The 27,047-nt window shown below is 46.7% G+C and overlaps 1 protein-coding gene across 3 annotated transcripts; it reads left to right on the forward strand.

The window, feature by feature from the left end:
- The first annotated feature begins 125 nt into the window (after window positions 1-125).
- On the forward strand, window positions 126-26,663 carry MFSD11 (major facilitator superfamily domain containing 11). 3 transcript variants are annotated; one of them, XM_086688150.1, is made up of 15 exons: window positions 126-559; window positions 843-1,013; window positions 1,569-1,624; window positions 3,165-3,272; window positions 4,192-4,271; window positions 4,390-4,486; window positions 5,707-5,765; window positions 6,256-6,400; window positions 11,260-11,300; window positions 18,727-18,792; window positions 20,169-20,294; window positions 23,379-23,553; window positions 24,723-24,858; window positions 25,822-26,165; window positions 26,385-26,663. In XM_086688150.1, the coding sequence occupies exons 2-14, from the start codon at window positions 918-920 to the stop codon at window positions 25,984-25,986; spliced, it is 1,350 nt and encodes a 449-aa protein (XP_086544276.1). In that variant the 5' UTR covers window positions 126-559; window positions 843-917; the 3' UTR covers window positions 25,987-26,165; window positions 26,385-26,663. The 3 variants fall into 3 exon arrangements, with proteins under 3 accessions (XP_086544276.1, XP_086544275.1, XP_086544277.1); XM_086688149.1 differs by lacking the exon at window positions 126-559 and having other exon boundaries at window positions 569-1,013; XM_086688151.1 differs by lacking the exons at window positions 126-559; window positions 1,569-1,624; window positions 3,165-3,272 and having other exon boundaries at window positions 569-1,013.
- Window positions 26,664-27,047: the final 384 nt, after the last annotated feature.

The raw sequence follows: 27,047 nt of genomic DNA on the forward strand, positions 1-27,047 counted from the left end.
CGCCGCGCCGCGGCCACGCGCCCCGCCCCTGTCCGGCGCGCCTGCGCAGAGCCCGGCGGGCGGGCCGAAAAGCGCGGAGTCACTGTTGCTGGGAGGGGGGAGCGGAATTGGCGAGCGGTTGGAAAGCCCGCGAAACGCTCTTTCCGGCAGCGAGGCCGGACGGGCGCTCGCCCGCAGTTGGGGCAGGAAGCGCTCCCCTTCTAGACTCCGCCTCCTTTTCATGCCCGCATCCGAGCGCCGCGCAGCTTTTCTGCTCCGGCCCCCGCGGAACGTTCTCGCCTCTCTCGGAGAGGGGGGACTCTCCCCCCGCCCCCGTTTGCCCCGCTGTCTCCAGCCTTCTCAGACCCGGCCCCGTCGCCCTCCGGGCTCCCTCCCGCAGTTCCCGACTCCTCCGCCGGGTTCCGCTTTGTAGCCCCTCCTCCGCTGGGGCGCGCGGACTCGGCCCCGCTCCCCTCTCGGCGCGCCCTACCCGTCTCGGGCCGCGCAGGACTACATTTCCCAGCGGGCCGAGCGGCCGGCGCCGAGGCTGCGGTCAGGTGACCGGGTCGCGTGGCCCGAGGTGAGTCAGGGCCGGGAGGGCGGGGCCGCGCCGGCCGCTGCACCTCGGCCGTGGCCCCCTAATCCCCCTCGCGGGCCCCTCAACCTGGAGCAGCGACGTTATTGGCACTACTCCGAGTGTTGGGCTCGTCCATACTCGGATCGGACTCTAGGAATGTCCTGATTGCCCGTGGGGACAACTTCACCCTCGGCCGGGGATTCCGATCCGAGAACTGAAGTTGACAGCTCGGCAGCCTTGCTCCTGGATCCGTCCGCTCTTCTCACCGCCTCATTTCCTTCCCCAGGATCGTCAGTGGGTTCGCCCCGAGGAGAGCCGACCGCCCTGCGCCGCTGCTGACCTCTGGCAGAGTTGAGCCAAAATGTCCCCGGAATCCAAAAAGCTTTTCAACATTATTATTTTAGGAATTGCCTTTATGTTTATGTTCACCGCCTTTCAAACTTGTGGAAATGTGGCGGTGAGTCGGGATCTGTTCTCCCTCCTTTGAAGTGCCTACCGTAAACGCGTTCCAAAGATGATGATAAACGTTAATTACATCGGACAGCGCGCTTAAACGACACCTTTTATTTTTCTGCCCTACCCTTCCTCGTTTTTATGCTTAAGTTTAATTTGATGTGTCAGACATTTCTTGCTAATAATCGGGTATCGGGACGGGGTGTTAAACAGTATGGTCTTCCTCTGATCTGACTTGGGGTCTGTATGTGTTGACCTGTTCTTTCTTGTCTGTATTAAGGTTTGCATTAGTACTGGGAGAATGCTTGGTACCACTACCGGTACTAGTACTAAGGCATAGTTACAGCTGCTCTTTGCCCCCTTCCCTGTCATCGGTTTGCCTTTTCCTGTTTTGCAGTCCTTTTCATCTCTCATAGTTGACTTTCAGTATTCAGGCATGGTGCATCCCGAATTTTATTTTACTGAGTACTTCGTTCTCAGTTCTTGGACACAAACTTTGGTGGGGATGGGGAGGGAGACTGCAAAGTGTTTTCATTGATTAGCTTTATCTTCCACACAGCAAACTGTCATCAGGAGCTTAAATAGCACAGATTTTCACGGCAGTGGATACACCAGGTACTGTATCGTGCGATCGGCTATATTTTATATACTACGGCAGTTACCTGAATCTTAGAATCTCCGGCAGTAACGTTGTGATTGAACTGGTAGTGATTGCTTTTGATTGCTTTTTTTTCTGCCCCTGGGCTGTTTGGGAGAACATAATAGGATAAAGGTGATGAGTCTAGGTTTCACGTAGAATTTCGTACTAGGTCTGAGATCCTGGTTTCATGACTTAATCACTGCCTTATGTTAGGCAAGTTACTTCTGTCTGTGAGCCCAATCTCCTTGCTCAGATGACGCGTGTAAAGCTCTTGGCACAGTGCCTGGCACTTAATAAACACTCAAGTATTGTCGTTAATTATGTCTTCTCAATCCTAAACGGAGGATGTTTTATACGACTCTTGAAACATTTGGTCCTCCTGTTTTTGTAATTTCATAATGATTAACATGCTGCCATCAGGAGCTTTTAAATTTCTGTTAAGGTGTTTAGTCCCGATTTTACAAAAAAATGAAAAGACCTTCATTGTGATCCAAGCAGGGAATGTAACGCATATGTGGGTATAAACGCATACGGGTTTCTTAATTTCTCTGTAATTAACTCTAAGGTGATGACCAACACCCCCTTCCCCCATAACTCTTATTATTTGGTTCTTTATTATCTATCCTAAACAGATCTTCTGTATGATATTTGAGACTAAAGCAATGTTAATGTCCATTTTTCTCAGTGGTTAATAATACCCTAGTTTCTTTTGTAGCGCTCTGTCTTCGTGTACATTCCAAAGAACGCTTGCTGTTTGAGGTTCATGGAAGCCAAAGAGTAATTTACTTTGGGTTTATGAATAGAGGCTAGTAAATGAGTTGAGGACCCTCAAAATGGTTTCAGTCGTACTTTGCTGCAAGACACACGTACTAGGGCCGGGTCTCCGGTAGCTGAATGATGTTCAAGTGAGGTCATTAGATTGAGTTAAATAAGTTCCAGTTTAAGCAAGTGATAACTCGGTGCTTGTTATTTATATAACAGCGAAATTTTATGCTGTTGCCAGGAGTTGTAAGCTAAGTGTGTAGAGTAGGCTGTTGACTAGGGCTTCTGGAATGAGCTTACCAGGGATGGCGTCTTGGCTCCAACCATTCACCAGCTATCCAGCTGGACTTTTGGCAAGTAACTTAACCCCCTTGTGTTCCGGTCTTCTTTTCTGTAAAATGAGGGTAATAATAATACTGTCTTCACAGAGCTGTCAGGTTTAGTAAAGACAACATGGAAAACACTTGGCACGCTGCTAGCTTTTATTACAATTTACCAGGGCATTAAAAACTACTGTCCAGGGCAAGCTGATTCCAAGAGAAATTTGATGAGACTCCCAAGATTTTGCATAAGTGAAAACTGTATTATGAGATGCAGCTTAATGAGAGAATTATTATTAACTCTAACTAAAGAAATGAATGCTTATGTCAAAAAAAAAAAAAAACCATACACTTTAAGTAGATTTGAAAAAGTGCACTTTTGAGACAGCGATTCAAGGGTTTTGTTTTTTCCTTTTATGTGTTATGTGCACAGCATGGCAATTATTTATGGAGTGTTCTCAGCTTCAAATTTGATTACACCATCAGTGGTTGCCATTGTAGGACCTCAGCTCTCTATGTTTGCAAGTGGTTTATTTTACAGGTGAGTAGTATGATTTTCTTTCATATCACCCAAACACCTTCAGCACCTTTCAAACACGTAGGAAATATTTGACAAGAATGTGCCAAATTGGGGGTGCCTGACTGGCTCAGTCGGTGGACGTGCGACTCTTGATCTCGGGGTTGTGAGTTCAGGCCCCGCTCTGGGTGTAGAGATTACTTAAATTTAAAAAAAAGATCTTAAAAAAAAAAAAAAAAGAATCTGCCCACTTGGATTACATAGAATACAGGCAGTATTTTAGGGATTTGGTTCTCTCCTTGATGCCCTGGGATACCATGTTGTTTAAATGTCCTGGGACATGTGCGTATTTCCTTTTGTTTTACTATTAATCAAAATAGTATCCAAAACTCTCTTTCTGTGAAAGAGATCTCGTTCAAATGAAAGAACTAAGCTTTTTTCCTGGGTTGCAGAACTACAGTCCCAGCATGCGCTAAGCAATTGGCAGAGGCCGATTGCAAACCTTCGTTCAAGTGTCTGATCTTACAAACTTGAAACCGTAAATTAAGAATGAGTAGGTCACGGGGTGCCTGGGTGGCTCAGTTGGTTGTGTCTGACTTCGGCTTGGGTCACGATCTCACGGTTCGTGGGTTCTAGCCCCACATCGGGCTCTGTGCTGACAGCTCAGAGCCTGGAGCCTGCTTCAGAATCTGTGTCTCCCTCTCTCTCTCTCTCTGCCCTTCCCCTGCTCACGTTCTGTCTCTTTCTCTCTCAAAAATTAAAAGACAAAAAAAAAAAAAAATAGGTCACGTTTGTCCCTTTTTTCCCAACACTGGAGAAGTCCTTTACAGGTTGAATTAAAAGAGAGAGAGAGAGAATCCTCAAAATTGATTCCTAGAAGGCATACTTGGCATTCTGTTTAAGGTGTTGTTTGACTGTAATACGTTGACCTGTTATATTTTAGCATGTACATTGCCGTTTTTATCCAGCCTTTCCCATGGTCCTTCTACACAGCCTCTGTCTTCATTGGGATTGCAGCTGCTGGTAAGCATCTTGGTGCTTATTTTCTCTGTCTTCTGGGATTTATCTAAGAGTGTCATGTGTTTAGTATGTAAAGCTAAGTGATGACATTCTCTTGATAACCTTTCGGTTTGAATTTCAGTGCTTTGGACGGCACAAGGAAATTGCCTGACAATAAATTCAGATGAGCACACTATTGGGAGAAACAGTGGAATTTTCTGGGCACTCTTACAATCTAGGTAATAGTCCTTCTGGAGCTTAATCTTTCCTTTAATTATTTTGCCACACCATTTTTTAGATCTTTGTGGTATTGAAAATTCAGATCTTCCGTGTTAACATGGCTTGAGTTTGTAGCTGCATATGATTCAAATTTAAAATTTTACGGAATTAACATAAAACGCATGGACCTACCTCATTGTAATTCATGATGAGTAAATAGAAAATAATACTAACCATAACGTATTTAGTGCCTGCTATCTTTCAGGCAGGGACTGTTGGCTTCGTGACTAAATTTCAGTAATCCTCACCACCTCATGACACCAGAAAGTATTATCTCTGTTCTACAGATGAGAAAACAGAGGCTTAAAAGTGCAGTAACTGATCTGATTTAAGCCATCCTTATGTGGATTCCAAAGGCCATGGCCTTCCCACTGAGCTACACCTGATAGCTATTAACAAGTATGTTGAAATTCAAAAGTGAGGGGCGCCTGGCTGGCTCAGTCAGTAGAGCATGCAACTCTTGATCTCAGGGTTGTGAGTTCAAGTCCCACGTTGGGTGTAGAGTTACTGAAAAATAAATACGTTTTATTTAAAAAACTTCAAAAGTGAGTCCAATTATATCAACACTGAGCAACATACAGCATGTTATATATTTCCTAAGTAGAAAGCAAAACCAGTCATTTTATCATGGAATCTGTCCTGAGGATTTACCGTCATGGGTATCACCCAAAATTGGGGTGTTGGTAAGGTTTCACAAATGCAGATGTTTAGTATAAGGGGGGGGGGGGTGTGTTAAGAAACCGGAGTGTAAGCGAAAGGTTCTTTCTCCAGGAAAGTATGTTAAGTAAAGCATCTGATTAGATGCAGGTGACTAAATCATGGATTTTTTTTTTTTTTTTTGGAGATTCTTTAAAATACAGGATTTGAGAAGTAGCATAAGCCTGCTTCCACATAGTCATTTCCAGAGTGCCAATAAATCACATGTTTCAGAGCGTGTCAAGTCTTTAGGGTGGTTCTGAATCAGGTTACTGTCACGTGGGAGGAGACTGAATTCCATCTGGGTCACTGACAGTTTTCAGAAAAGGGTCAAGGTGGCGTCGATAATGATCCAGGCAGGTAGCTACTTTTAAAATTATATATGCCCCCCCCCCCTTTTTAACAAATAATGGAAACATCGCTTTAAAAACTGTAAATATGGAAATAAGTCCTCAACATCCTCTTCTCCCTTTTCTTCCCCCAGCTTGTTCTTTGGAAATCTCTACATATATTTTGCTTGGCAAGGGAAAACTCAAATATCAGGTTTGTTTATTCACTTTGCTGTCTTCAGACATGTTCGAATACATCCACAAAGTACCCTTTATTGCTTTGTTCATACTGTGGCAGTGAACCGTGCTGCCTGAAGTCCTCTCAGACTTTACCTGTTAGTAACTTTTTTTCCTTGTATTAAGCCAGGATTTTAGTGCATGGCCTGTGCCTCAAGCAGCATCTCGAGGTACAGAAGGTTATGCTGTGTATGACCATAATGTTAGACTTTTGTACGCTTCTTTGGCTACAGAGTATGATTAAAATCCTTGTGCTGGTTTTCTTTTGGCTTACTGGTATTCCTTTAACTGAAAGACAAAGGTGGAGGTATTCTATTTAGTTCTTTATTTGAGATTTTCACTAACGCAGCAAAGTAAACATTTAACGAGGAAATGTTTGGATGGTCATAAACAGCTTCTGAACACAATGCGGACTCTGAAGTTGTGCGCGATCGGTGTTATCTGCTTTCTTCTTTTTTTTTCTCCAGAGAGTGACCGAAGGACAGTGTTTATTGCCCTGACAGTGATTAGCCTGGTGGGGACAGTTCTTTTCTTTCTCATTCGGCAACCAGAGTCTGAAAATGTCCTGGGAGAAGATGAGTCTTCTGATGACCAGGACCTGGAAGTCAACGAGTAAGAAGTTGGCATGTTCCTTTCTATCTAGAAAAAAACAAAAACATGTATATGTATACGTGTATATATAAATGTTTATTTTTTTAATTTTTTTTCTTAACATTTATTCATTTTTGAGAGACAGAGCACAAGCGGGGGAGGGGCAGAGACAGAGAGGGAGACACATAATCCGAACGAAGCAGGCTCCAGGCTCCGAGCTGTCAGCACAGAGCCCGACATGGGGCTCAAACTCACAAACCGCGAGATCATGACCTGAGCCGAAGTCGGACGCTTAACCGACTGAGCCACCCAGGCACCCCTATTAATGTTTATTTTTAAGAGAGAGAGAGAGAGACAGAGCGCAAGCAGGGAAGGGGCAGAGAGAGAAGGAGACACAGAATCCAAAGCAGGCCCCTGGCTCCAAGCTGTCAGCACAGAGCCCGACATGGGGTTCAAACTCACAAACTGTGAGATCATGACCTGGGCCGAAGTCGGACACTTAACCAACTGAGCCACCCAGGCGCCCCAATATTTATTTATTTTTGAGAGAGACAGAGAGACAGAGCGTGAGCAGGGGAGCAGCAGAATGAGAGGGAGACACAGAATCTGAAGCAGGCTCCAGGTTCCGAGCTGTCAGCACAGAGCCCTACATGGGGCTCGAACTCACAAACCGTGAGATCGTGACCTGAGCCAAAGTCAGGCACTTAACTGACTGAGCCACCCAGGTACCCCAAAAATATATTTTGAGTAGAGCTAGTTTTGGGATTAGTAACCTTTTCATAGTCCTAACTGATAATCCAACATTGGGCAGACATGAGGAAAAAGTTTCATTTGTATTTGTATTTTTTTTTTTTTTTAAGTAGGCTCCATGCCCAATGTAGGGCTCGAACTCATGACCCTGAGATCCTGAGATCAAGAGTTGCAGGCTGTACTGACTGAGCCAGCCAGGTGCCCTGAGGAAAGAGTTTTAAAGCCAAGAGAATGAAGATAAAGGGTAGCTCTGGGGAGGAGGAAGGGAAGAGGAGAAGGAAGGGAGAGGCAGAAGAGGGAGGGGGAGAGCCTACAGGGGATTTGAGCCCAATCCCAGGTTGCGGCTGACAAGTTATATGACCCTGGACAGTAGCAATAATCCCCTTAGTTCCTCTGGGTCTCAGTTTCCTCCTTCAGTTCAGCCTGTGTCCCGTGTGTTTTAATGTGCAAAGATAACAGCCTTATCAAGTTACATTGGAGGCAGTTTTTGCCCTCAGTTACGGTTTGCGTGGTCCAACCCCTAAAATTCCCCCGTTCCTGTGGCACATGTGAGTGGCAGGGCCATCAACAGTTGGTCACACCCAGTCTCTTACGTGAGGTACCTGGTTTTGTGCTAACCTATACAGGTAGGTGGTCTTCCCCAGGGTGGTCCCAGTGGGGAAACAAGTAAATGGCCTTGTGTTTTTCTACAAACTGTAAATTAACTTGAGCATATTTCAGTTATAAGTAAAACTAAAACATCACAGACAATTTCTCTGCAGGTACCATCCAGGTTGGAGGAGAAGGAAATGAGAAATCTTTGCCAGGCTCGTTTTGCTTTGTGTGTGAGTCAGTAAATTGTGAAGATTGCCTTATCGCTCTTCCTGTATTGTTAGAACGTTTGCGCGGGGCGTTCTGTGCTGCCTTGTTAATTCCCAAAAGGCCTAAACCTCTCCAGTCATCGGTTCATTAAGCACTCAAAATTTCACTGTTTAAAGCAAAAGAGAGGCATGACCTTGGTTTGAACACGTGTATTTATGTGTGTGTATGTGTACGTATGTACGTATGTATATAACGTGTACGCATAACGTAAACTGTATATGTATATACCAAGCATAAACTGATAGATGTTGGAGATTCTATGAACGTGAACACCACAGATTCAGCGAAAATTGAACACCTGTTCTTTTAGCAAATGTCAGCTGTGTGTGCTGTGCAGACAAAAAGAATCCCCTCCCTTTTTCTAGGGAACTTCCCCGATGGAGGATCGTGTAACTGATAAGGCACAGTACTGAGGAGTGCCGATCAGCCTTTTTAGCATTTTCTCTTCCTGAAGTGTCTCCCCAACTTGAAGCTTCCTTGTCTCTAGTCTATAAACAGCACCGACTCTCTGCCAGCCCCCCTCTCAACCTGAGGGATACCGCAGCGAACAAGACCGAGAAGTCCCTGGTCTGGAGGGACTTCATTTTAGAAGGGGTGTAGACTCCAGGTGTGTAAAACCGCAAAGGAAATGCTAAGAAGGCAGTGAAAGGGGATTGGGGGTGGGGAGCTGGGTGGCTCCCCGCGGCCTGACTGGGGAGGAGGGACGATCAGCTGATGGCCACTGATTGCCAAGACCAGGTGGTAGACAAGGGTGTGGTGGGTGCGAGGGCTGCAGGGAGGCCCGTGGGAGTCAGCCCGGGGAGGGAGTAGAGGTAGGAGTGTCTGCAGCAGGCAGGGATTCCGTTCTGGGAAGCTGCGACAGGAGTGCGGGTTCTTTTCTGGGTGTGATTGGAAGCCACTGAAGGAGGGGCGCCTGGGGGGCTCCATCGGTTAAGTGTCTGACTTCGGCTCAGGTCATGATCTCGAGGTTCACAACCAACGTTAGAACGTTTTTATCACCCTCCTCCCAGAGAATCCTGTACCTCTTAGCAATCCAGGATGAGAAAATAGAAATCTAAAACAGAGCAGGCTACAGAAGCATGGGCTTGAGGTGGGGGGGCGGGGATGCCTCGCAATTCTAGGATATAGTAGTTACGTGTATGTAATTGATACGACATACACGTAAAATTGTAGATGGAGTTGCCAGAGAAGGCTGAGAAGGTAACATTTAAGACGTGGGGACGGAAAACCATTTTCCCTCCACTCTTTCGTGTTCTTAGCTGAGACCCCTGTAATAAAAGATGAACGAGGGGAAAAAAGCGATCAGAAACTTATTAACACGTATGGCTCGTGTATACGTGAAGAAACCCCAGGGGGAAATGAGTGATTTCCCATGATGGCTCAGAATTTAGGCATTAAATACCCGTCTAAATCGGGAAAGGGGAGGAGGATAGAGGCGTCTTAGGGGAGAGTAAATGACTTCTCGGAAGGATGAGCGGACCCTTGCAAGAATAGATGGGAGACATAGTTTGTGACAAGCTGTCCATGTCTGGTCTCCCCTCTGGTGACAAGAGTCCATCTTCCCTGTGTGATGAAACTTCCGGAGGTGATTTATAACATTTGGGTTCCTTCTAGAGGATCTGTCTTTAGGCAGATGAGGGAAGTTCCGAGAAAGCCTGTCCCCCCAGGTGCTGTTTTTCTCGTGCCTACCGCTCGACATAATCAGTGTACCAAAGCGGCACGTTTTGGGGTGACCCATTCCGCTACTCTTCAAAGTCAGGACCTTAAAGAGGTAGGCTGGGCATGAGATGGGAAGGCGTTGAAGGGTTTGAGAGGGGTGAGCAGTGATCGTACTCTGCCCGCTCCGTTACTTGCAGGACCTGGGGTTCGTCTTATTTCAGAATTCTACTAGAAATGGCTTCCTTTAATAGGTCATTGATTTGCACCCGAGTGCTGGCTGGCTCGCTTGTATTGTAACAGGCTAGAGAGTATATAAATCAGTTCCTACTTATTTGGGTACTGAAATGTAAAATACTAAAATCCTACATCCGAGCCTATCCGTCTACAAGCGTCCTATCAGTTATTTGGAATCTGAAGAGTGTTTGCCTCCAGGCAAGGCACGCGTTTTTATGGTGAAAAAAGAGGTTTTCCTGTCCGTTAGAACAGACTACCTTTTTTGTGTCAGTAATTCATTTATATAAGTCAACTGGATCTCCGTGAGGTTTCTTCTTTTTTTTTTTTTTTTTGTAAGTAATGTTATTTAAAGGGGTGCCTGGTGGCTCAGTCGGTTAAGTGGCCAACTTTGGCTCAGGTCATGGTCTCACGGCTCGTGGGTTTGAGCCCTACATCGGGCTCTGCACTGACAGCGTGGAGCGGCCCGCTTGGGATTCTCGCTCTCTCCCTCTCTCTCTGCCCCTCCTCTGCTCGCACTTTCTCTCAAAATGAATAAATAAAAACTTTAAAAATATATTATTATTTAAAGGTGCCAGAGAGGTATGGGGCACCTGGGCGACTCATTTAAGCGTCTGACTTCGGCTCAGGTCGTGATGTCACGGCTCCTGAGTTGGAACGCCACGTTGAGCTCTGTGCTGACAGCTCGGAGTCTGGAGCCTGCTTCGGATTCTGTTGTCTCCTTCTCTCTCTTCCTTCTCTCTCTCTCCTTCTCTCTCTCCCCCACTTGTGCTCTGTCTCTCTCTATCAAAAATAAATAAACGTAAAAAACAAAAAATGTAAAGTAGTCAGAGTGGGGGCACCCGGGTGGCTCAGTCGGTTAAGCTTCCGACTTCGGACGCTTCAGGTCATGGTCTCACGGTTTGTGGGTTCAAGCCCCATGTTGGGCCCTGTGCTGACAGCTCAGAGCCTGGAACCTGCTTCAGATTCTGTGTCTCCCTCTCTCTCTGCTCCTCCCCTGCTTGTGCTCTTTCTTTCCCTCCCTGTCCCCCCCCCCCTCTCAAAAATAACAGAGTGGAGGGAAATTGAATTTTTACTAGTTGTTTTTACAGTATGAAAATAGCAGGGTGGGGAGACTTCTGCCCGCCTGAAGTATCCTTTCTGAACAGGACGTGTGTGGATGTGAGCCACAGATTTAGCATGAGAGAATCGGGTTTGGACGCTCTCCCCTCGTCCTCTGCAGCGAGGACAGGGTCCCATATTGTGCGGCAACGGAAATATCTGCCAGACCTCGTAGAGGACGGTGTTGTGACAAACGTCGGTGAAAACGCGATCGCTGTTTTGTTCCCTTTACATCTTTCAGGGGAAATCACTTTGATCTCTTGTTTTTATGTTTTCAGGTCTGCCCAGAACACCATGGCAAAGGCAGTAGACGCGTTTAGTAAGTATTAGAAAACACTGGGTCTGAAATGCCAGAGCTGTTCGGGGACAACTGCGACATTTGCCTTTCCCCCTCCCCCCGCTAACTTTGGATTGACGATCCCCCAGTGTTTCCGTGTCTCCAGGTATGCCGCCCCGGAGCGTGCTAGTCTTCTCAGCCAGTGCCTCTGGAACAGGAATGGGGGGGGGGGGGGGGGGGCGGGGTGGACGGGGCCCTGCAGGGGTGGCGTGGGGAGGGCCAGAGAGCTCGGGGGGCCGGAGCTCCACGCCAGGAGGCGAGGACACACGGGCCGTCCCCTCAACCGAGTCTGTCGGCGCGGTCGTGCTCCTCCGCGGAGGGCTCTTCCTGGCCAGGCCTCCCTCCGTGTTCACGTCGTGTCCTTCCTCACGACAGTTCTGTGTCATATAGCGCATGCCTGTCATTCTCTCCATTTGATGGAAGAGGAAACCGAGGCTCAGAGAAATGATTTACCCAAGGTCAAGTAGCTAGGATGCGGCCGAGCTGGGATCGGAGTCCAGAGGGTGTGACCGGCAAAGCCAGTGATTCCCATAACGGTCATCTTGTGCCTCCTTCAGAAAGCGGCAGACGCGGCTTCCGATTCTAGTAAGGCCTGATGTGGGCCAGTCCTTTGCTTCTGCCTGGAGCCCTCGCAGCCTCTCTGTCTCCCAAGGAGAGTCTGACGCCGTCTAGAAGGGAGCAGCCTTTTGGGGCCACGTTGTTTCAGTTAGGACCCTGGGCCTTAGGCTCTTCTGTGCTTGTGGCCAGCCGACAGGTTGCCTCGGGCCAGGGTGCAAATTCTTGGTCGAATCGGCCATGGCCTAAGTCAGATGACCGAAAGCACCCAACTTTTAGCCAGCAATTCCTGTAGTCTCCTTTTCTAGAAAGGGCTTATGGGGTGTGATATTCTGAGCTCTGAATATATAGCATGTTATTGTTAAGGCTGTTTAATCAGGCTTTTATTGTACGTATTTCTTACATTTCGGGAACGCGTTCGTAATTACAACTCGGGCTACCCATTATAATTAGAAAGGATAAAGGGGCACCTGGGTGGTGTAGTCGGTTAAGCGTCTGACTTCAGCCAGGTCACGATCTCGCGGTCCGTGAGTTTGAGCCCCGCATCGGGCTCTGGGCTGATGGCTAAGAGCCTGGAGCCTGTTTCCGATTCTGTGTCTCCCTCTCTCTCTGCCCCTCCCCCGTTCATGCTCTGTCTCTCTCTGTCCCAAAAATAAATAAACGTTGAAAAAAAAAAAAAAAAGAAAGGATGTAGCCTGCCTGTCCCCCAGCAGGATGGGAGGTCATTGCAGTCAGAGGTCTGACTCTCAGCTTTGCAGACCTAGAAACTTGTCTGTCACGAGCGCCACCATCGATCAGAGGGGCCAGAGGGGAAAGGACTCAAGCTAAACCCACAGAAGTCACAACTGAACCATTGATGATGGCATTTAATATGTTTTAGCGAGCCCCTTCGTAGGTAGATACTCCCTTCTTGTGATCCGGGGCCCAGAAAGCCCCCTATGGCTAACTTGGCGAGCCACGGAGTCGAGGGAAAGGGGCTTGCCTGGGTGATCTTCAGGCTTATGGGATGTTCCGTCCAGCCTTGGGTGAGGCTCGATGCAGCCCCCCTCTCCCTGGCTGCCTGTTGACACCAGCTTCAAGATGTCTCTCCCGGATGTACAGACTTTGCCTCAGCCTGTCTGTAAAATGAGGCGCGAACACGATTAGGACCACACGGTTTCATCATGGAACTCGTTGGTTGCTGAGCAGGGTTCAGGACTGATGGGATGTTGTGCCGTCTAGTTTGGGGAGAAAGGAGGGGCAGCCAGAAAGGTGCTACAGGGCAGGCGGTTTGAGGAGCCGGTTCCTGGGGAGCAGCGGGAGGCAACGAGGTGGCGCGGAAGCCAGAGAGAGCACAGAAAGAAGAAGAGTGTCCAAGCTTTAAGTCATCTGTCGTCCGTTGTTTACTCATCAGATGCCTTCAGTTGATGCTGTGATGAATGGGGGGCAGAAACGGTTTCTGTTCATCTAAAAAGCACTTCATTCCTCAGCTGGACGTGTATGTTTAATGGGATTCTAGAACACATCATTGAAATTTTTAAAAATGCATTTCTTGGTCTTGAAGAAACAATCCTGAAGTCCCTTTGGAAGCATAAATGTCTGAGCATAGCCAAGAGAATTTTTGAAAAGGATTTAACGGGATCCTGGGTGAGCGTCCCAACTCTTGATTTGGGCTCAGGCCATGATCCCAAGGTTGGTGGGATCAAGCCCCGCGTTGTGCTCTGTGCTGAGCGTGGAGCCTGTTAAAGATTCTCTCTCTCTCTCTCTCTCTCTCTCTCTCTCTCTCTCTGTCTCTCTCTCTCTCCCTCCTCCTTCCTCTCCCCTCCTTCCTCTCCCCTCTTCCCCACTCAAGCTTGCTCGCTCTCTAAAAGTAAAAAAAAAAAATAAAAAGGACTTTCCCTAATAAATGTTAAATTCTGTGAATTCATTTGAAGACTTTGGAGTAGAAGGGGCAGTAGAACTAAAGTCTAGAATGAGGCCCATGTCCGCAATACAATAAATACAATAAAAGAAACTCTTAAGCGAAGTTAGGGAGCAGACAGTGTAGAAAAATATAGACTCAAACTTTATACATCCTAATGTTCCAGGTGGATTCGATGTAAAAATGAAACCACAAAAGTAATTGAAGAGACTAATTGGGTAGGGCAATGCCTTTTAAACAGGTCATTCAGACAATAAGGGAAAAGAATGCCCTTTTAAAGTTGCTTAAAGTGTAAAACTTCAGTGTATCAGAACAACCTAGCGGAGTTAAAATGGCAGGGAAGATACTTGTTTAAGTAGAAGAAATGCAAATTTAAAAGTGTTCCATCAAAAAAGAAAGTTTTCCGTCAAATTTCAAAAGATAAAAATAATAATCATCTGTATTATGGATGGTGAGTACTTAACACGCATAAGACCATGCTGCTGATGGGAATACACATTCGTATTATTTTCTTTAAATTTTTTTTCTTTAACATTTATTATCGAGAGACAGAGAGACACAGAGCATGAGCAGGGGAGGGGTAGAGAGAGGGGGAGACAATCCGAAGCAGGCTCCAGGATCCAAGCTCACAGCACAGAGCCCGACACAGGGCTCAAAGTCATGACCTGAGCCGAAGTCGGTTGCCTAACCAACTGAGCCACCCAGGCGCCCCCGTTCGTATTATTTTCTGAAGAGCAATTTGTCTGCAAGTGTCAGAAGCCTTAGAAATATTTGTACCTTTACCCCAGCAATTCCACGAATAAGATTATCCTCAGGAAATAACTAAGCATTTTTGTCAAGATTTAATTACTAAGATGTTTATGTAAGTGATTTAAATGTTCAACTACAAGGCGTCATTTTGTACATCTATACGACAGATTATCCTAGCCATAAAAATGATCTTGATGCATGTTAGGAAATATTTGCTCTCTTATGTGAAAACAAACTTAGAAATAGTGTACGTGTATATATATATATATATATATATATATATATATATATATATATGTATATATATATATACTACATAATATATACATATACTGTATATATATACTCATATACAGTAAAACTTGTGTTTAATTATTTTTTTTAAGCTTTATTTAGTTTTAAGAGAGAGAGAGCCAGCATGAGTGGGGGAGGAGCAGAGAGAGGGAGACACAGCATCCGAAGCAGGCTCCAGGCTCTGAACTGTCAGCACAGAGCCCGATGCGGGGCTCGAACTCACAAACCGTGAGATCATGACCTGAGCCGAAGTCGGACGCTCAACCGACTGAGCCATCCAGGCGCCCCTTAAAATTTGTTTTTATTAAAAAAACTTTTAAGTCCGGACGGAGACCCATTATTTAGATTGTGGGGTTTTTTCCTTAATAGAATAGCTTTATTGAGCTATAATTCACACACTATATGATCGGCCACTTAAAGGGTACAATTCAGTCCTATTTAGTATCTTTCTAGAGTTGTGCACCTCTAACCACAGACGGTTATAGAACCTGTCCACCCCAGAAGGAATTTCTGTACCCATTAGCAGTCACTTCCTTTTCCTCCCCACTCCCCCGTCCCTTACCCTAGGCATCCATTAATCCACTTTCCATCTCGAGCTTTGCCTCTCCTAGACATTACGTTGTACGAATAGAGTCATGCTATGTGCGCTCTTTCGTGACCTGGCTCTCAGCGTCATGGTGTCGAGGCTCGCCCGTGTTCTAGCGCGTTATAAACAACGGGCTGTTTGTACTTCGTAGGTGGCACGAGTCACGCTGCTGTGAACATTCGTGTCCAGGTTTTCGCCTGGACGTTCGTCTGCACGTCTCCGTGCACGCACTTGGTAGGAGTTGGGTTGCTCGCTCCCGTGGTCGCTGGGTTCAGCCTTCTGAGGAACCAGCAGATGTTTTCTCGCGCGGCCGCACCATTTTACGTTCCCACCGGCAGTGTCTGAGGCTTCCGGTTTCTGCACGTCCTTGAGTTACTATCTTTCTGTTGACAGCTGTCCAAGTGGGTGCGAAGTGTCATCTTGTGGTTTTGATTTGCATTTCCCTAGTGGCTAAGGACGTGGAGCATATTTTCACATGCTTGCGGGTCATTTGCATCACGTCTCTGGAGAACCGTTTACTCGGGTCCTTTTCCCAGCTTTTAATTGGAGTGTCTTTTTATTATTGTTGAGTTGTAAGAACTCTTTATATATTCTGTATAAAAAATCTCATATATATGTGATTTGCAAGTATTTTCTCCCATTCCTTCGATTGATTTTTCGTTTTCTGATGGTGTCTCTTAAACCACAAGAGCCCTACATTTTTGACGTAGGCTGACTTATCTGTGTTACCTTCTGCATGTGTCTTTGGTGTCCTCAGAAGGTTTTGCCTGACCCCTGGGTCACAAAGATTTGCTCCTGTGTTTTCTTCTAAGGGTTTTATACCTGTAGCCCTTCCCTTCAGGTGGAGGGTCCATTCTGAGTTCATTGTCGTGTGCGTTGTGAGGGAGGAGTCCAACTTCATTCTGCATGGGGCCACGTGGTTGTCCTGCTGAAAAGACGGTTCTTCCGCATTGAATCGTATCGGCGCCCTTGTTGAAAACCCATTGACTGTATATGGCAGAGTTTATTTCTAGACGTACGTGTCTGACCTGACGCCAGTAATCCACTGATTACTGTCAAGCTTTGAAGTTGGGAAGCGTGAGCCCTCCAACTTTGTTCCGTTTCAAGATTGTGTTGGCTGTTGTGAGCCCCTTGGATTGCCACGTGAATTTTAGGATCGGTGTGTCTATTTCTGTAGATAGATGATGTGTTGTTGTTGTTATTGTTCGTAGACTTCATTTTTCAGAGCCGTTTTAGGTTCACAGCAAAACTGAGGAAAGTTCCCGTAGCCCCCCCCCCCCTTGTGTGCAGCCTCCCCCACCCGAGTGGCATAGTTGATGAACCTGCGATCACACACAGTCATCCTCCTGAATCCACAGCTCACATGGGGGCACGCTTTTGGAGGTTGTACCTCTTACAGGTTGGGACAAATGCGTAATGACATGTAGCTGCTGTTATGGTATCATTCTGGATTATGTTTTAAAATTTCTTTTTGTTAAATCTTCCGATCTTTCAGAAACGAACGTGCTTTGCTAATATAATTATTTTTTATTAAAAATGATTGTTTTGGGGCACCTGGGTGGCTCAGTCGATGAAGCGTCGAGCTCTCTGTTGTGGCTCAGGTCATGATCCCACGGTTTGTGATTTCAAGTCCCATGTCAGGTCCTGTGCTGACAGCGTGGAGCCTGCTTGGGATTCTCTCTCTCTCCCCCTCTCTCTGCCCCTCCCCTGCTCACGCTGTCTCTGTCTCTCTGAAAATAAATGAATAAACTTAGAAAAAATAATTGTTTTAGGGGTACCTGGGAGGCTCAGTTGGTTAAGTGTCTGACTTCAGCTCAGGTCATGATCTCACAGTTCGTGGGGTCGAGCCCCACGTCAGGCTCTGTGCTGACAGCCAGGAGCCTGGAGCCTGCTTCGGATTCTGTGTCTCCCTCTCTCTCTTCCCCTCCCCCGCTCACTCTCTGTCTCTTTCTCTCAAAAAATGAAAAACATTAAAAAAAGAGAAAACGATTGTTTTAAACGTCATACTGATGGTGTAGTTTTCCTGGAAATACATGCAAGTAGTGAAATGTCTCACTGTATTAGTCTCACCATATTTTAGTGAAATTAGAGAACAGGGTATCCTCTTCTGCAGGTGGTGACACTCGGGACCGTGCGTACGTGTCTTGTGTAACGTTTGTAGTCAGCTGTTGAGCGAGAACTAAAATCTGGATTGACTGTTCATTGAAGACGCTAGGTCATTGGCCTTAAATTATGAAATGTGAGCAGGTTGAAAAATACGGCTAAAATACAGTTTGTGTGGGGCACCGGGGTGGGTGGCTCAGTCACTTCAGGGTCTGACTCTTGGTGTCGTCTCAGATCATGATCTCACGGTTCGCGAGTTTGAGCCCTGCGTTGGGCTCCATGCTGGCAGTGTGGAGCCTGCTTGGGATTCTCTGTCTGTCTCTGTGCCCCTCCCCTGCTTGGTCGTTTTCTCTCTCTGTCTCTCTCTCTCTCCCTCTCTGTCAATAAATAAATTTAAAAAAATACACAGTTTGTAGACATGCATTTTCCGTTGCAGATTTCAACTGCGTTGAACAGCATAAAAACAGACATTAAAGTGGTCGTAAACAAACACGAAGAACTAAAGTTTCAGTCCTCAGATCTAGAGAACTGAGAATCGCAGGAAGTGGTGTCGCAGCCTCTGTCTGCTCAGAAAGCTCCCTCCCTGATCTAGTCCAGTCTTCAAGCCGCTCTGCGATAATTCCTCGGGTACATTAGCGCTTTGCCAGCCGTGGACTCAGCCTAACCTTCAGTCGAGTCCATTGAAATAAGTCTCGTTTTGTTTGATTCTATTTGTTTTCTCCGTTTCGTATTGTTTTTTGAAATCCGAGCTGGAGAGTGTGTGGGGGAAAACACAAGTCTAGAATGTATTTACGCAGCTGAAATAAACATTTAATTTAGAGGGCAGATGTAGTTCATCCCTTAAGCATCTGAATCATTAACCTCTGTCCCACTTTTTTTTTTTTTAGTGTTTGTTTATCTTAGAGAGAGAGAGAGAGAGAGACAGAGTGCGAGTGGGGGAGGGTCAGAGAGAGTGGGAGACACAGAATCTGAAGCAGGCTCCAGGCTCTGAGCTGTCAGCACAGAGCACGAGATGGGGCTCGAACCCACAAATGGTGAGATCAGACCTGAGCCAAAATCGGATGCTTAACCGACTGAGCCACCCAGGCGCCCCTGTCCCACTGTTTTTTGTCTCCTGGCATTATCGATGAGGGGTGTTTGGGTTGAGTAAATGGTTTAGAATTTTTGTTTGAGTAAGTAAAATCTAGTTAAGTACTCCTAAATTGTTTTCTTTCTTACAGGAAAGTCTCTTAAGTTATGTGTCACCAGGGAGATGCTCCTTCTTAGTATTACAACTGCTTATACAGGTAATGGGCTTCATGACGGGGTTTGGGTTTTCTGTTGCTGCATAATGCCAGTGAGGACCGAAAACAACCACTGTATTATTCATTCTCACAGTTCTGTGCACTGACGGGGCTCAGCTGAATAGTTCTACTGATGGTCTTTTTTTTTTTTTTAATGTTTTTATTTTTAAATTTTTTTTTTAATGTTTATTTATTTTTTTGAGACAGAGAGAGACAGAGCATGAACAGGGGAGGGTCAGAGAGAAGGAGACACAGAATCGGAAACAGGCTCCAGGCTCTGAGCTGTCAGCACAGAGCCCGACGCGGGGCTCGAACTCACGGACCGCGAGATCATGACCTGAGCCGAAGTCGGCCGCTTAACCGACTGAGCCACCCAGGCGCCCCAAATGTTTTAATTTTGAGAGAGAGAGAGAGAGAGGAAGGGGCAGAGAGAAAGGGAGACACAGAATCTGAAGCAGGCTCCAGGCTCTGAGCTATTAGCACAGAGCCCAACGCAGGGCTTGAACTCATGAACAGAACCGCGAGATCGTGACCTGAGCTGAAGACGGACGCTTAACTGACTGAGCCACCCAGGCACCCCAGGACCAGGCTTTTCTTAATGCTTCGGCCTGGCACGAGCCCTGTGCCCCTTTCACTGCATTTCATTGGTGAAAGCATATCACAGGGTCAGCCCAAATTCAGTGTGGGAGAATTCTACACAGGGGTTGAAAACCGGTTCATCCCAACCAGTGATTTTAGGGCAAAATGGAGCACTCCGGAAAATAACCATGGGTAAATCCTTGTAACTTTGTATAGATTCCATATACTTTCTAATGAAATGGAACGAGCAGATGGAGCGCTCTGAGGTCTTAAGAATGAGGAAATCGGTTTCCTTTTAAAAAAATGCCACCAGGGGCGCTTGGGTGGCTCCGTCGGTTGAGCATCTGACTTCGGTTCAGGTCGTGGTCTTGAAGTTCCTGGGTCTAAGCTCTGCCTCAGACTTGCCGCTCTCAGCGCAGAGCCTGCTTTGGATCTTCTGTCTCCCTCTCTCTCTCTCCCCCTCCCCCCACTCGCGCGCTCTCTCAAACATAAAACATTAAAAAAAATTTTTTTTGAAGGGCCGTCATGTTTTTTTAAAAAAAAAAAGATGCTGCAATGTGCCAGTGATTAGTTTTGCCTTTATGTGCATTGTACGTATAAACATCTTTTTCGGAGAAATAGAATAAATATTAAACATCTAATTCCGTTGCATTAGCTCTGTGGCTCTACGGGGGAGTAACCCGTCCCCCGAGGGAACTTTATCGTATATATATATATAGCTCAAATACCACCAGCCGCGGAGAAAACCAGGAAACGGAGGTTGTAGATGTGTAACTAAATCTGATTTTTTTCCTCCAAAGGTCTGGAATTGACTTTCTTCTCTGGTGTCTACGGAACGTGTATTGGTGCTGTAAATAAATTTGGGACAGAAGAGAAAAGCCTCATTGGACTTTCTGGCATTTTCATTGGCATTGGAGAAATTTTAGGTTGGTTTAAAACTGTGGGTTTTCGCATTAAACCCGTTGGTTGTAGTCATCAGAGATACTGTAAGTGTATTTCATTCACTTCCTTGTCTTCGTGTTTTAGTTTCCTTGCTTAGTTCTACTCACATCGGTATGTCCTTGTTTTTTTATTATCATTGTTCTAAAACGAGGCAGTTGCCATGTGATTCACAGACAGAACCCTAAATAGGAAAACACATCCAGTCTCTCCCAGCTTCTTCTCTTAAGACACTTCGGGAAAATGTCTCGGAATCCCTGACTTTCTTGTCCTTCTGAATCTGACACCAGCTGGATGTCCGGCAAGATCATTCACTTCTAACTCTTAAGTACCAGAGTTTGCGTCCGACTCCCCAGGTCCGAGGGCTCAGTCCCGCAAAGACGCCCTCACTTCAGACGCCACTTGTAAGTCCCAGGTCCCCAGGCTACCTACCTGCACTTCTGTCTGACTTGGCTATGAGTTGGGAGGTTCCCATGAGCCCCCAGGAAAATGCTGTACTTACTGTTAAAGCTTTTTATAAAGGATACAAATGAACAGCCAGATGAGGAGGCACATGGGGCAAAGTCCAGGAGGGTTCTGAGCATGGGAACCTCGGTCCCCATGGAGTCAGGGTACATTACCCTCTCAGTACGTGGATGCGTCCACCAGCCAACCAGGCTAGCTTTCCCAAACCTGTCGTTGAGGGGTGTTTATGACTTTTCATCAGCGAGGCAGGGTTGATGATACCATTGGCCAATGGCGATCGAAGTGGATCTCCAACCCCCCCTCACCTGCCCTGAGCTTGGGGGCTGGCCCTGAAAATTCCAACCCTCAGATCAAGTCTTGGTCCTTCTGGCAGCCAGCGGGCATCCTGAAGCCGGCTAGCTACACCACCCCTAAACCCCCTGAAGAACCAACTCATTCGCATAAGCTCTGGTCCGGTCAAAAGGGAGGTACGAGGGAGCACAAACGAAAAACGTGCCTGACACCGAGGAAAGCCACAGGGTTCTAGGAGCTCTGTGCCAGGAAGCGGGGAGGAAGGGGGAACAAGGCAAAGACCAGTGTGTGTTTTTCCTGGGCCACACTAGGGATTCCTCTTTTTATATATATTTTCCAATTCCAGTTAGTTAACATCCAGTGTCACACTCGTCTCAGGAGTACACTGTAGGGGCTGAACACTTCCCTTCAGCTCCCCGGTGCCCGTCACAAGTGCGGCTATTCCGTATCGGGCAAAGGTCGTTGGAGACCTTCACCCGTGTATCAGACGTTGTCACGTACGAGGAACTTCCCAGATTCATCAGATAACTGTGCGTCCACTGTACGAATAAAAGACTTCCCGTCCACGTGAAACTTAGGGCCTTGGGGAAAGACACAGACCATAAAAAAACACAGGACCCTTCGAATGGCCAACGGGGATCACGCTATGGAGAGAGCAGACTTGAGTGTTTTTTTGTTTCCTGCTTTGCTGCCCACACCTAGAACAGTACCAGGTATTTAGATGTATTTGAACATGGGGAATACAGTTCTATGAATTGTTTTCATGTTTCTGCTCATCCTAGTATCTGTGACGGTTCTGGGGTGGTTTTTTTGGTTTTGTTTTGTTTTTTACACAACTTTCTTGAGATATAATTCACATGCCATATATGTCCCCCACTTAAGGCGTCCAGGGCAGTATTTTCTAGTATGTTCACAGAGGTGTACAGTCATCACTACCCTCTAACTCTAGAACATTCTTATTGCCCTCCTCCAGGCAACCACTAAGCCCCTTTCTCTATACGTTTGCTTATTCGGGACGCTTCATGGAAATGGAATCATAGAACGTATGGTGTTTTGGGTCTGGCTTCTTTCATTTCGCAGGACGTTTCCAAGGTTCTTCCACATTCTAGCACATATCAGTATTCCATCCTTTTTTTCTCACTAGGTAATATTTCGTTGCATAGATAGATCACATTTTACTTATCCATTCATCATTCGATGGACATTTGGGTTTCCACATTTTTGGCCGTTCTAAATAATACCGCCGTGAACATGTATGTATACTTTTTGTGTGAACATAACGTTTTCAATTCCCTGGGGTATGTAACTAGGACTGGAATTGCTGGGTCGTATAACAGCGCCACGTCCGACTGCTTTTTCTCCTCATGACGGGTCCTGTTTTCATGCCTCTTTGCTTGGGGACAGTGGGGACACCAGACTCTGTGAACTTAACCGTGTGGGGTGCTGCCTGTTTTTTTATTCTCGTGAATATTCTCGAGCTTTGTTCTTGGCTACAGTTCGTTTACTTGGAAACAGTATGACTTTTTCAGGGCTTGCTTTTAAGGTTTGTTGGACAGGACCAGAGCAGGGCTCAGACGAGGGCTAATTATTCCTCGCTCCTGAGGGAAGACCTTTCTGTGTACACCCAGTGCCTGTGAGTCATAAGATTTCCTGTCTGGCTGGGGGGACGAGGCACTATTCGTGGCCCAGGGCGGGGCGCTAATACATCTAACCCTCCTGGATGGTTCTCTTGCGGGCCTCTGCTAATTTACTCACATTATGTGCTGATCGGCACTTAGGGAAGACTCAGGGGGGACCCTCTGTAGGTCTCTGGAGTCGTCCCTCTGGGCAGCTTTCCCTAATGATAACCTGTTCTGGAACTCCATAGCCACCCATGTATCCCCAGACCCTGAGCTCTGGTCTCCTCCTCTCGGGGAGGCTGTGGGATCCACCTGCCTTCCCCACCCCTCCCTGCAGCCCAGCTTAAACCTCTCTCTCGACCAGCCGGTGGGCAGTAGCCGGCCTCACCTCCTTTGCTTCCTCCCCCATCTCGGAGATCACTGCCCCTTTGTCACCTCATAGCTTGTGTCTTCAAAATTATTACTTCGGATTTTTTTAGGCAGGTGTTAAATGTACTCCCTGTTACCTCACTGACCTAGAAGTCGGTTCTGACGTTTAAAATTTCTTCTGTTTCAACGGTTATTTTTTATTTTTAGTATCCGTGCTTTCTTTACCCCTTCGTTAACTGGGCTGTTGGTTTATCGGTTTATTTTTTTCAAAGAATTAGAATTTTGACTTACTAAATTTTTCTGTTCTCTACGTCATTGGCTCCGTAGGTGGAAGCCTCTTTGGCCTGCTGAGCAAGAATAATCGCTTTGGTAGAAATCCGGTTGTGTTGTTGGGCATCCTGGTGCATTTTATAGCTTTTTATTTGATATTTCTCAACATGCCTGGGGACGCCCCTATTGCTCCTGTCGAAGGAACGGATAGTACTGCTTACATCAGATCCAGGTATGGTGACTGTCATTTTATTTATTTATTTTTTATTTATTTTATTTTTTTTGTTTTAATTTTTTTTTTTTTAACATTTATTTATTTTTGAGACACAGAGAGACAGAGCATGAACGGGGGAGGGGCAGAGAGAGAGGGAGACACAGAATTGGAAACAGGCTCCAGGCTCTGAGCTGTCAGCACAGAGCCCGACGCGGGGCTCGAACCCACAGACCGTGAGATCATGACCTGAGCCGAAGTCGGCCGCTTAACCGACTGAGCCACCGAGGCGCCCCTTTTTTTAATGTTTGTTTATTTCTGAGAGAGAGAGAGACAGAGGGCAAGTGGGGGAGGGGCAGAAAGAGAGAGGGAGACACAGGAATCGAGGCAGGCTCCGGGCTCTGAGCCCTCAGCACGGAGCCGGTCAAGGGGCTTGAACTCACGAACGTCGAGATCATGACCTGAGCCAAAGTCAGCCGCTGAACCAGCTGAGCCACCCAGGCACGCAATGACTGTCATTTTTCTGGTAATTCAAGGAAGGGTGGCAGGTCACGGGTGGCTAGATATTTATAAAATGGAGAAGTTAATCATGATCTGAAAATCTGTTATCTTTATAAGGTGACCTGTCAAATGGTGAACCAGAATTAGTTTAAACAGGAGCTCATAGGAAGAATCCCAAGTTCTTTTTGAAATGGTCGGTTTTAACCTTTCAACGCACCTAAATGTTTTTCTTGATCTGTGAAAGAGCCTATAAGTACCTGATGTGATTTCATGTGTCTGCTTTCTGAGTGGTGAAGAGTGGTGAGGAGAAGGGTAATCGGCCAGCCGGGTGGGCCGTCCGGTCCGTGCATAGCTGGTTTTGTCCGTTTTGAGGATCTTACTGTATTGCCATCAACTCAGATTCATTGTAGATGTAGACATTTGGGTCCAGATCCACCATCCAAGGCCGGCCCTGCCCAAACACAGTGTTTGCTCCCAAAGAGTTAATTGACCAGCGTTTGCCAGACCCTGAAGTTGAGCGTGTCTGAGCATAAATTCTTACTCTGGGGACTCCGGTATTTACTTCTTGTCCCATAGTGCATAAAACTTGAAAGTGAGATGCTCTTGTGGGGCAGTGGCTTTTCCACTTGAAATGGCTCCAGCAAGTATGGTCAGAACGCTCATTCTGGATCCATTTTCCTTTTATGCAGCAAAGAGGTCGCTATCTTCTGCAGTTTCCTGTTGGGTCTTGGGGACAGCTGCTTCAATACCCAGCTGCTCAGCATCTTAGGGTTTCTCTATTCGGAAGACAGCGCTCCAGCCTTCGCGATCTTCAAGTTTGTTCAGGTAATCTCTTCTCCACACTGGCCTTAAGTGGACTCCCCTTTTTTGTTTAGTGCTTTTAACCTTGTTTTTTTTTTAATGGTTCTTAAATGACAATCAGGGACAGCCTGTCAGGTATTTCTGATTGGAATTAGGAGGCAGAGAGGAGTGTGATTTAAGAGATTTTACACTCTGGTCTTTAAAGTTTTGTTTGCTTGTTTGTTTGCTTTTGAGAGCAAGAGAGAGAGCATGAGCGGGGGAGTGGCAGAGAGAGAGGGAGGAAGACACAGAATCCAAAACAGGCGCCAGGCTCTGAGCTGTCTGCAGAGCCCGACGCAGGGTTCGAACTCACAGACCGTGAGATCATGACCTGAGCCAAACTCGAACGCTTAACTGACTGAGCCACCCAGGTGCCCCATTTTACGCTCTGGTCTTACCGCTCAGATGAGAGGCTTCCTGCCTTAGATACCCAAATTCCTTTGTAATATAGACAAGCATATTTCTGCTGCATATGTACATTATTTTATTACTCAGTTTCTCACAAGATACTATTTTTTTTTTTTTTTTTTTTTGAGAGAGAGAGAGGGAGGACACAAGCAAGAGAGGGGGGCAGAGGGAGAGAAAGGAAATCTTAGGCAGGCTCCACACTCAGCGCAAAGCCTGACCCAGGGCTTGATCTCACGGCCCTGGTGTCATGACCTGAGCCAAAATCAAGAGTCAGACACTTAACCGACGGAGCCACCCAGGCGCCTCCCAAAACACTACGTTAAATGACAGGTTGCAGCTTACTTGGTTGGTAACAGCTCTCAGCGGGAGTATGTGGTGTGTATTTGCGAGCTAGTGACGGATGAAGTCCTATCTGGATGCAGGAAGGGCAGGTGCGCCGCCGGTCACAGAAAGAAAGCCAGGGGGCGGAGGGTGGTGGGCTCCTTGTGGCGCCGTGGGGCCATCTGTGTGCATTTTCTGACTCGTCTTGTTCTGTCTCAGTCCATTTGCGCAGCCGTGGCATTTTTCTACAGTAACTACCTTCTCCTTCACTGGCAACTCCTGGTCATGGTGATATTTGGGTTTTTTGGAACTATCTCGTTCTTCTCCGTGGAGTGGGATGCCGCTGCCATTGTAGCCCGGGGCTCTGACTACCGAAGTATCTGATCCGGGGCCCCTCCGGGCGGCACAGCCGGACGACGGCCCGGCTGACGTAGCCACCCGTCGTCGCCGCCGAGTATTGGACGGTATTCAGTACGGAAAATCAAGGAATTAAGACTGCTCGATCTGCCAGGGTTGGTATTCAAGTTTACAGAGATCAGCTATTTAAAGCAAGCAGAACGGGGGTGCCTGGGTGGCGCAGTCGGTTAAGCGTCCGACTTCAGCCAGGTCACGATCTCGCGGTCCGTGAGTTCGAGCCCCGCGTCAGGCTCTGGGCTGATGGCACGGAGCCTGGAGCCTGTTTCCGATTCTGTGTCTCCCTCTCTCTCTGCCCCTCCCCCGTTCATGCTCTGTCTCTCTCTGTCCCAAAAATAAATAAACGTTGATAAAGCAAGCAGAACGAGGGGGACTCGTTCTGTTCATTATAATTGTTCAAAGATGTTGTTTTTCCATTCATCTGTCTCAAGTTCCTTTTAATCATGTTAGAGAATGTAAATGTTTTCTTCTCCCTCCTGTTCTCTTTGAGAGATCCTGCCCCGATTCAGGATACGAGGCCATATGTCATATGAAGATCCTTGCTGGGTATGGAGTATGTGCTACTATGTAATAATAGGAGCGTATGCTCACCCCACATGTGCGTCTGGGAATGACATTTAAATAAATCGTGAGATGCTGGCGTGGGATCTTTGACAAGATTTGCACTTTCTTCCTCCTTAAATGTTTTGTTTTGGTAAGTTGTCCTACCTTGTCATTCATAGCAAGGACTGGCTAGTTACTATAAAATGAGGTGAGAATCGTCGAAAGTCTTAAAAATGAATCTAACGTGTAAATGAACAAAAATGCATTGAAAACACACACACACACACACACACACACACACACACACACACACATTTACCAGAGGAGGATTTTGGCTAGTATCGTCCTAGAAGATGCAATGCAAAAAAAAAAAAAAAAAGCGACAGCAGTTCTGTGGTAGCAGGGCTCCCGTCACAGAGAGCAGACACCACGACTAACGCCGTACGGCTATTTGGGGAGACGCTTAAATGGAAACGTTAACTTTCCTC

The sequence above is a fragment of the Puma concolor genome, chromosome E1 (genome assembly GCF_028749965.1).
Source record: "Puma concolor isolate L17-30 chromosome E1, mPumCon1.1.hap2, whole genome shotgun sequence".
In the NCBI taxonomy this organism is placed as follows: domain Eukaryota; kingdom Metazoa; phylum Chordata; class Mammalia; order Carnivora; family Felidae; genus Puma; species Puma concolor.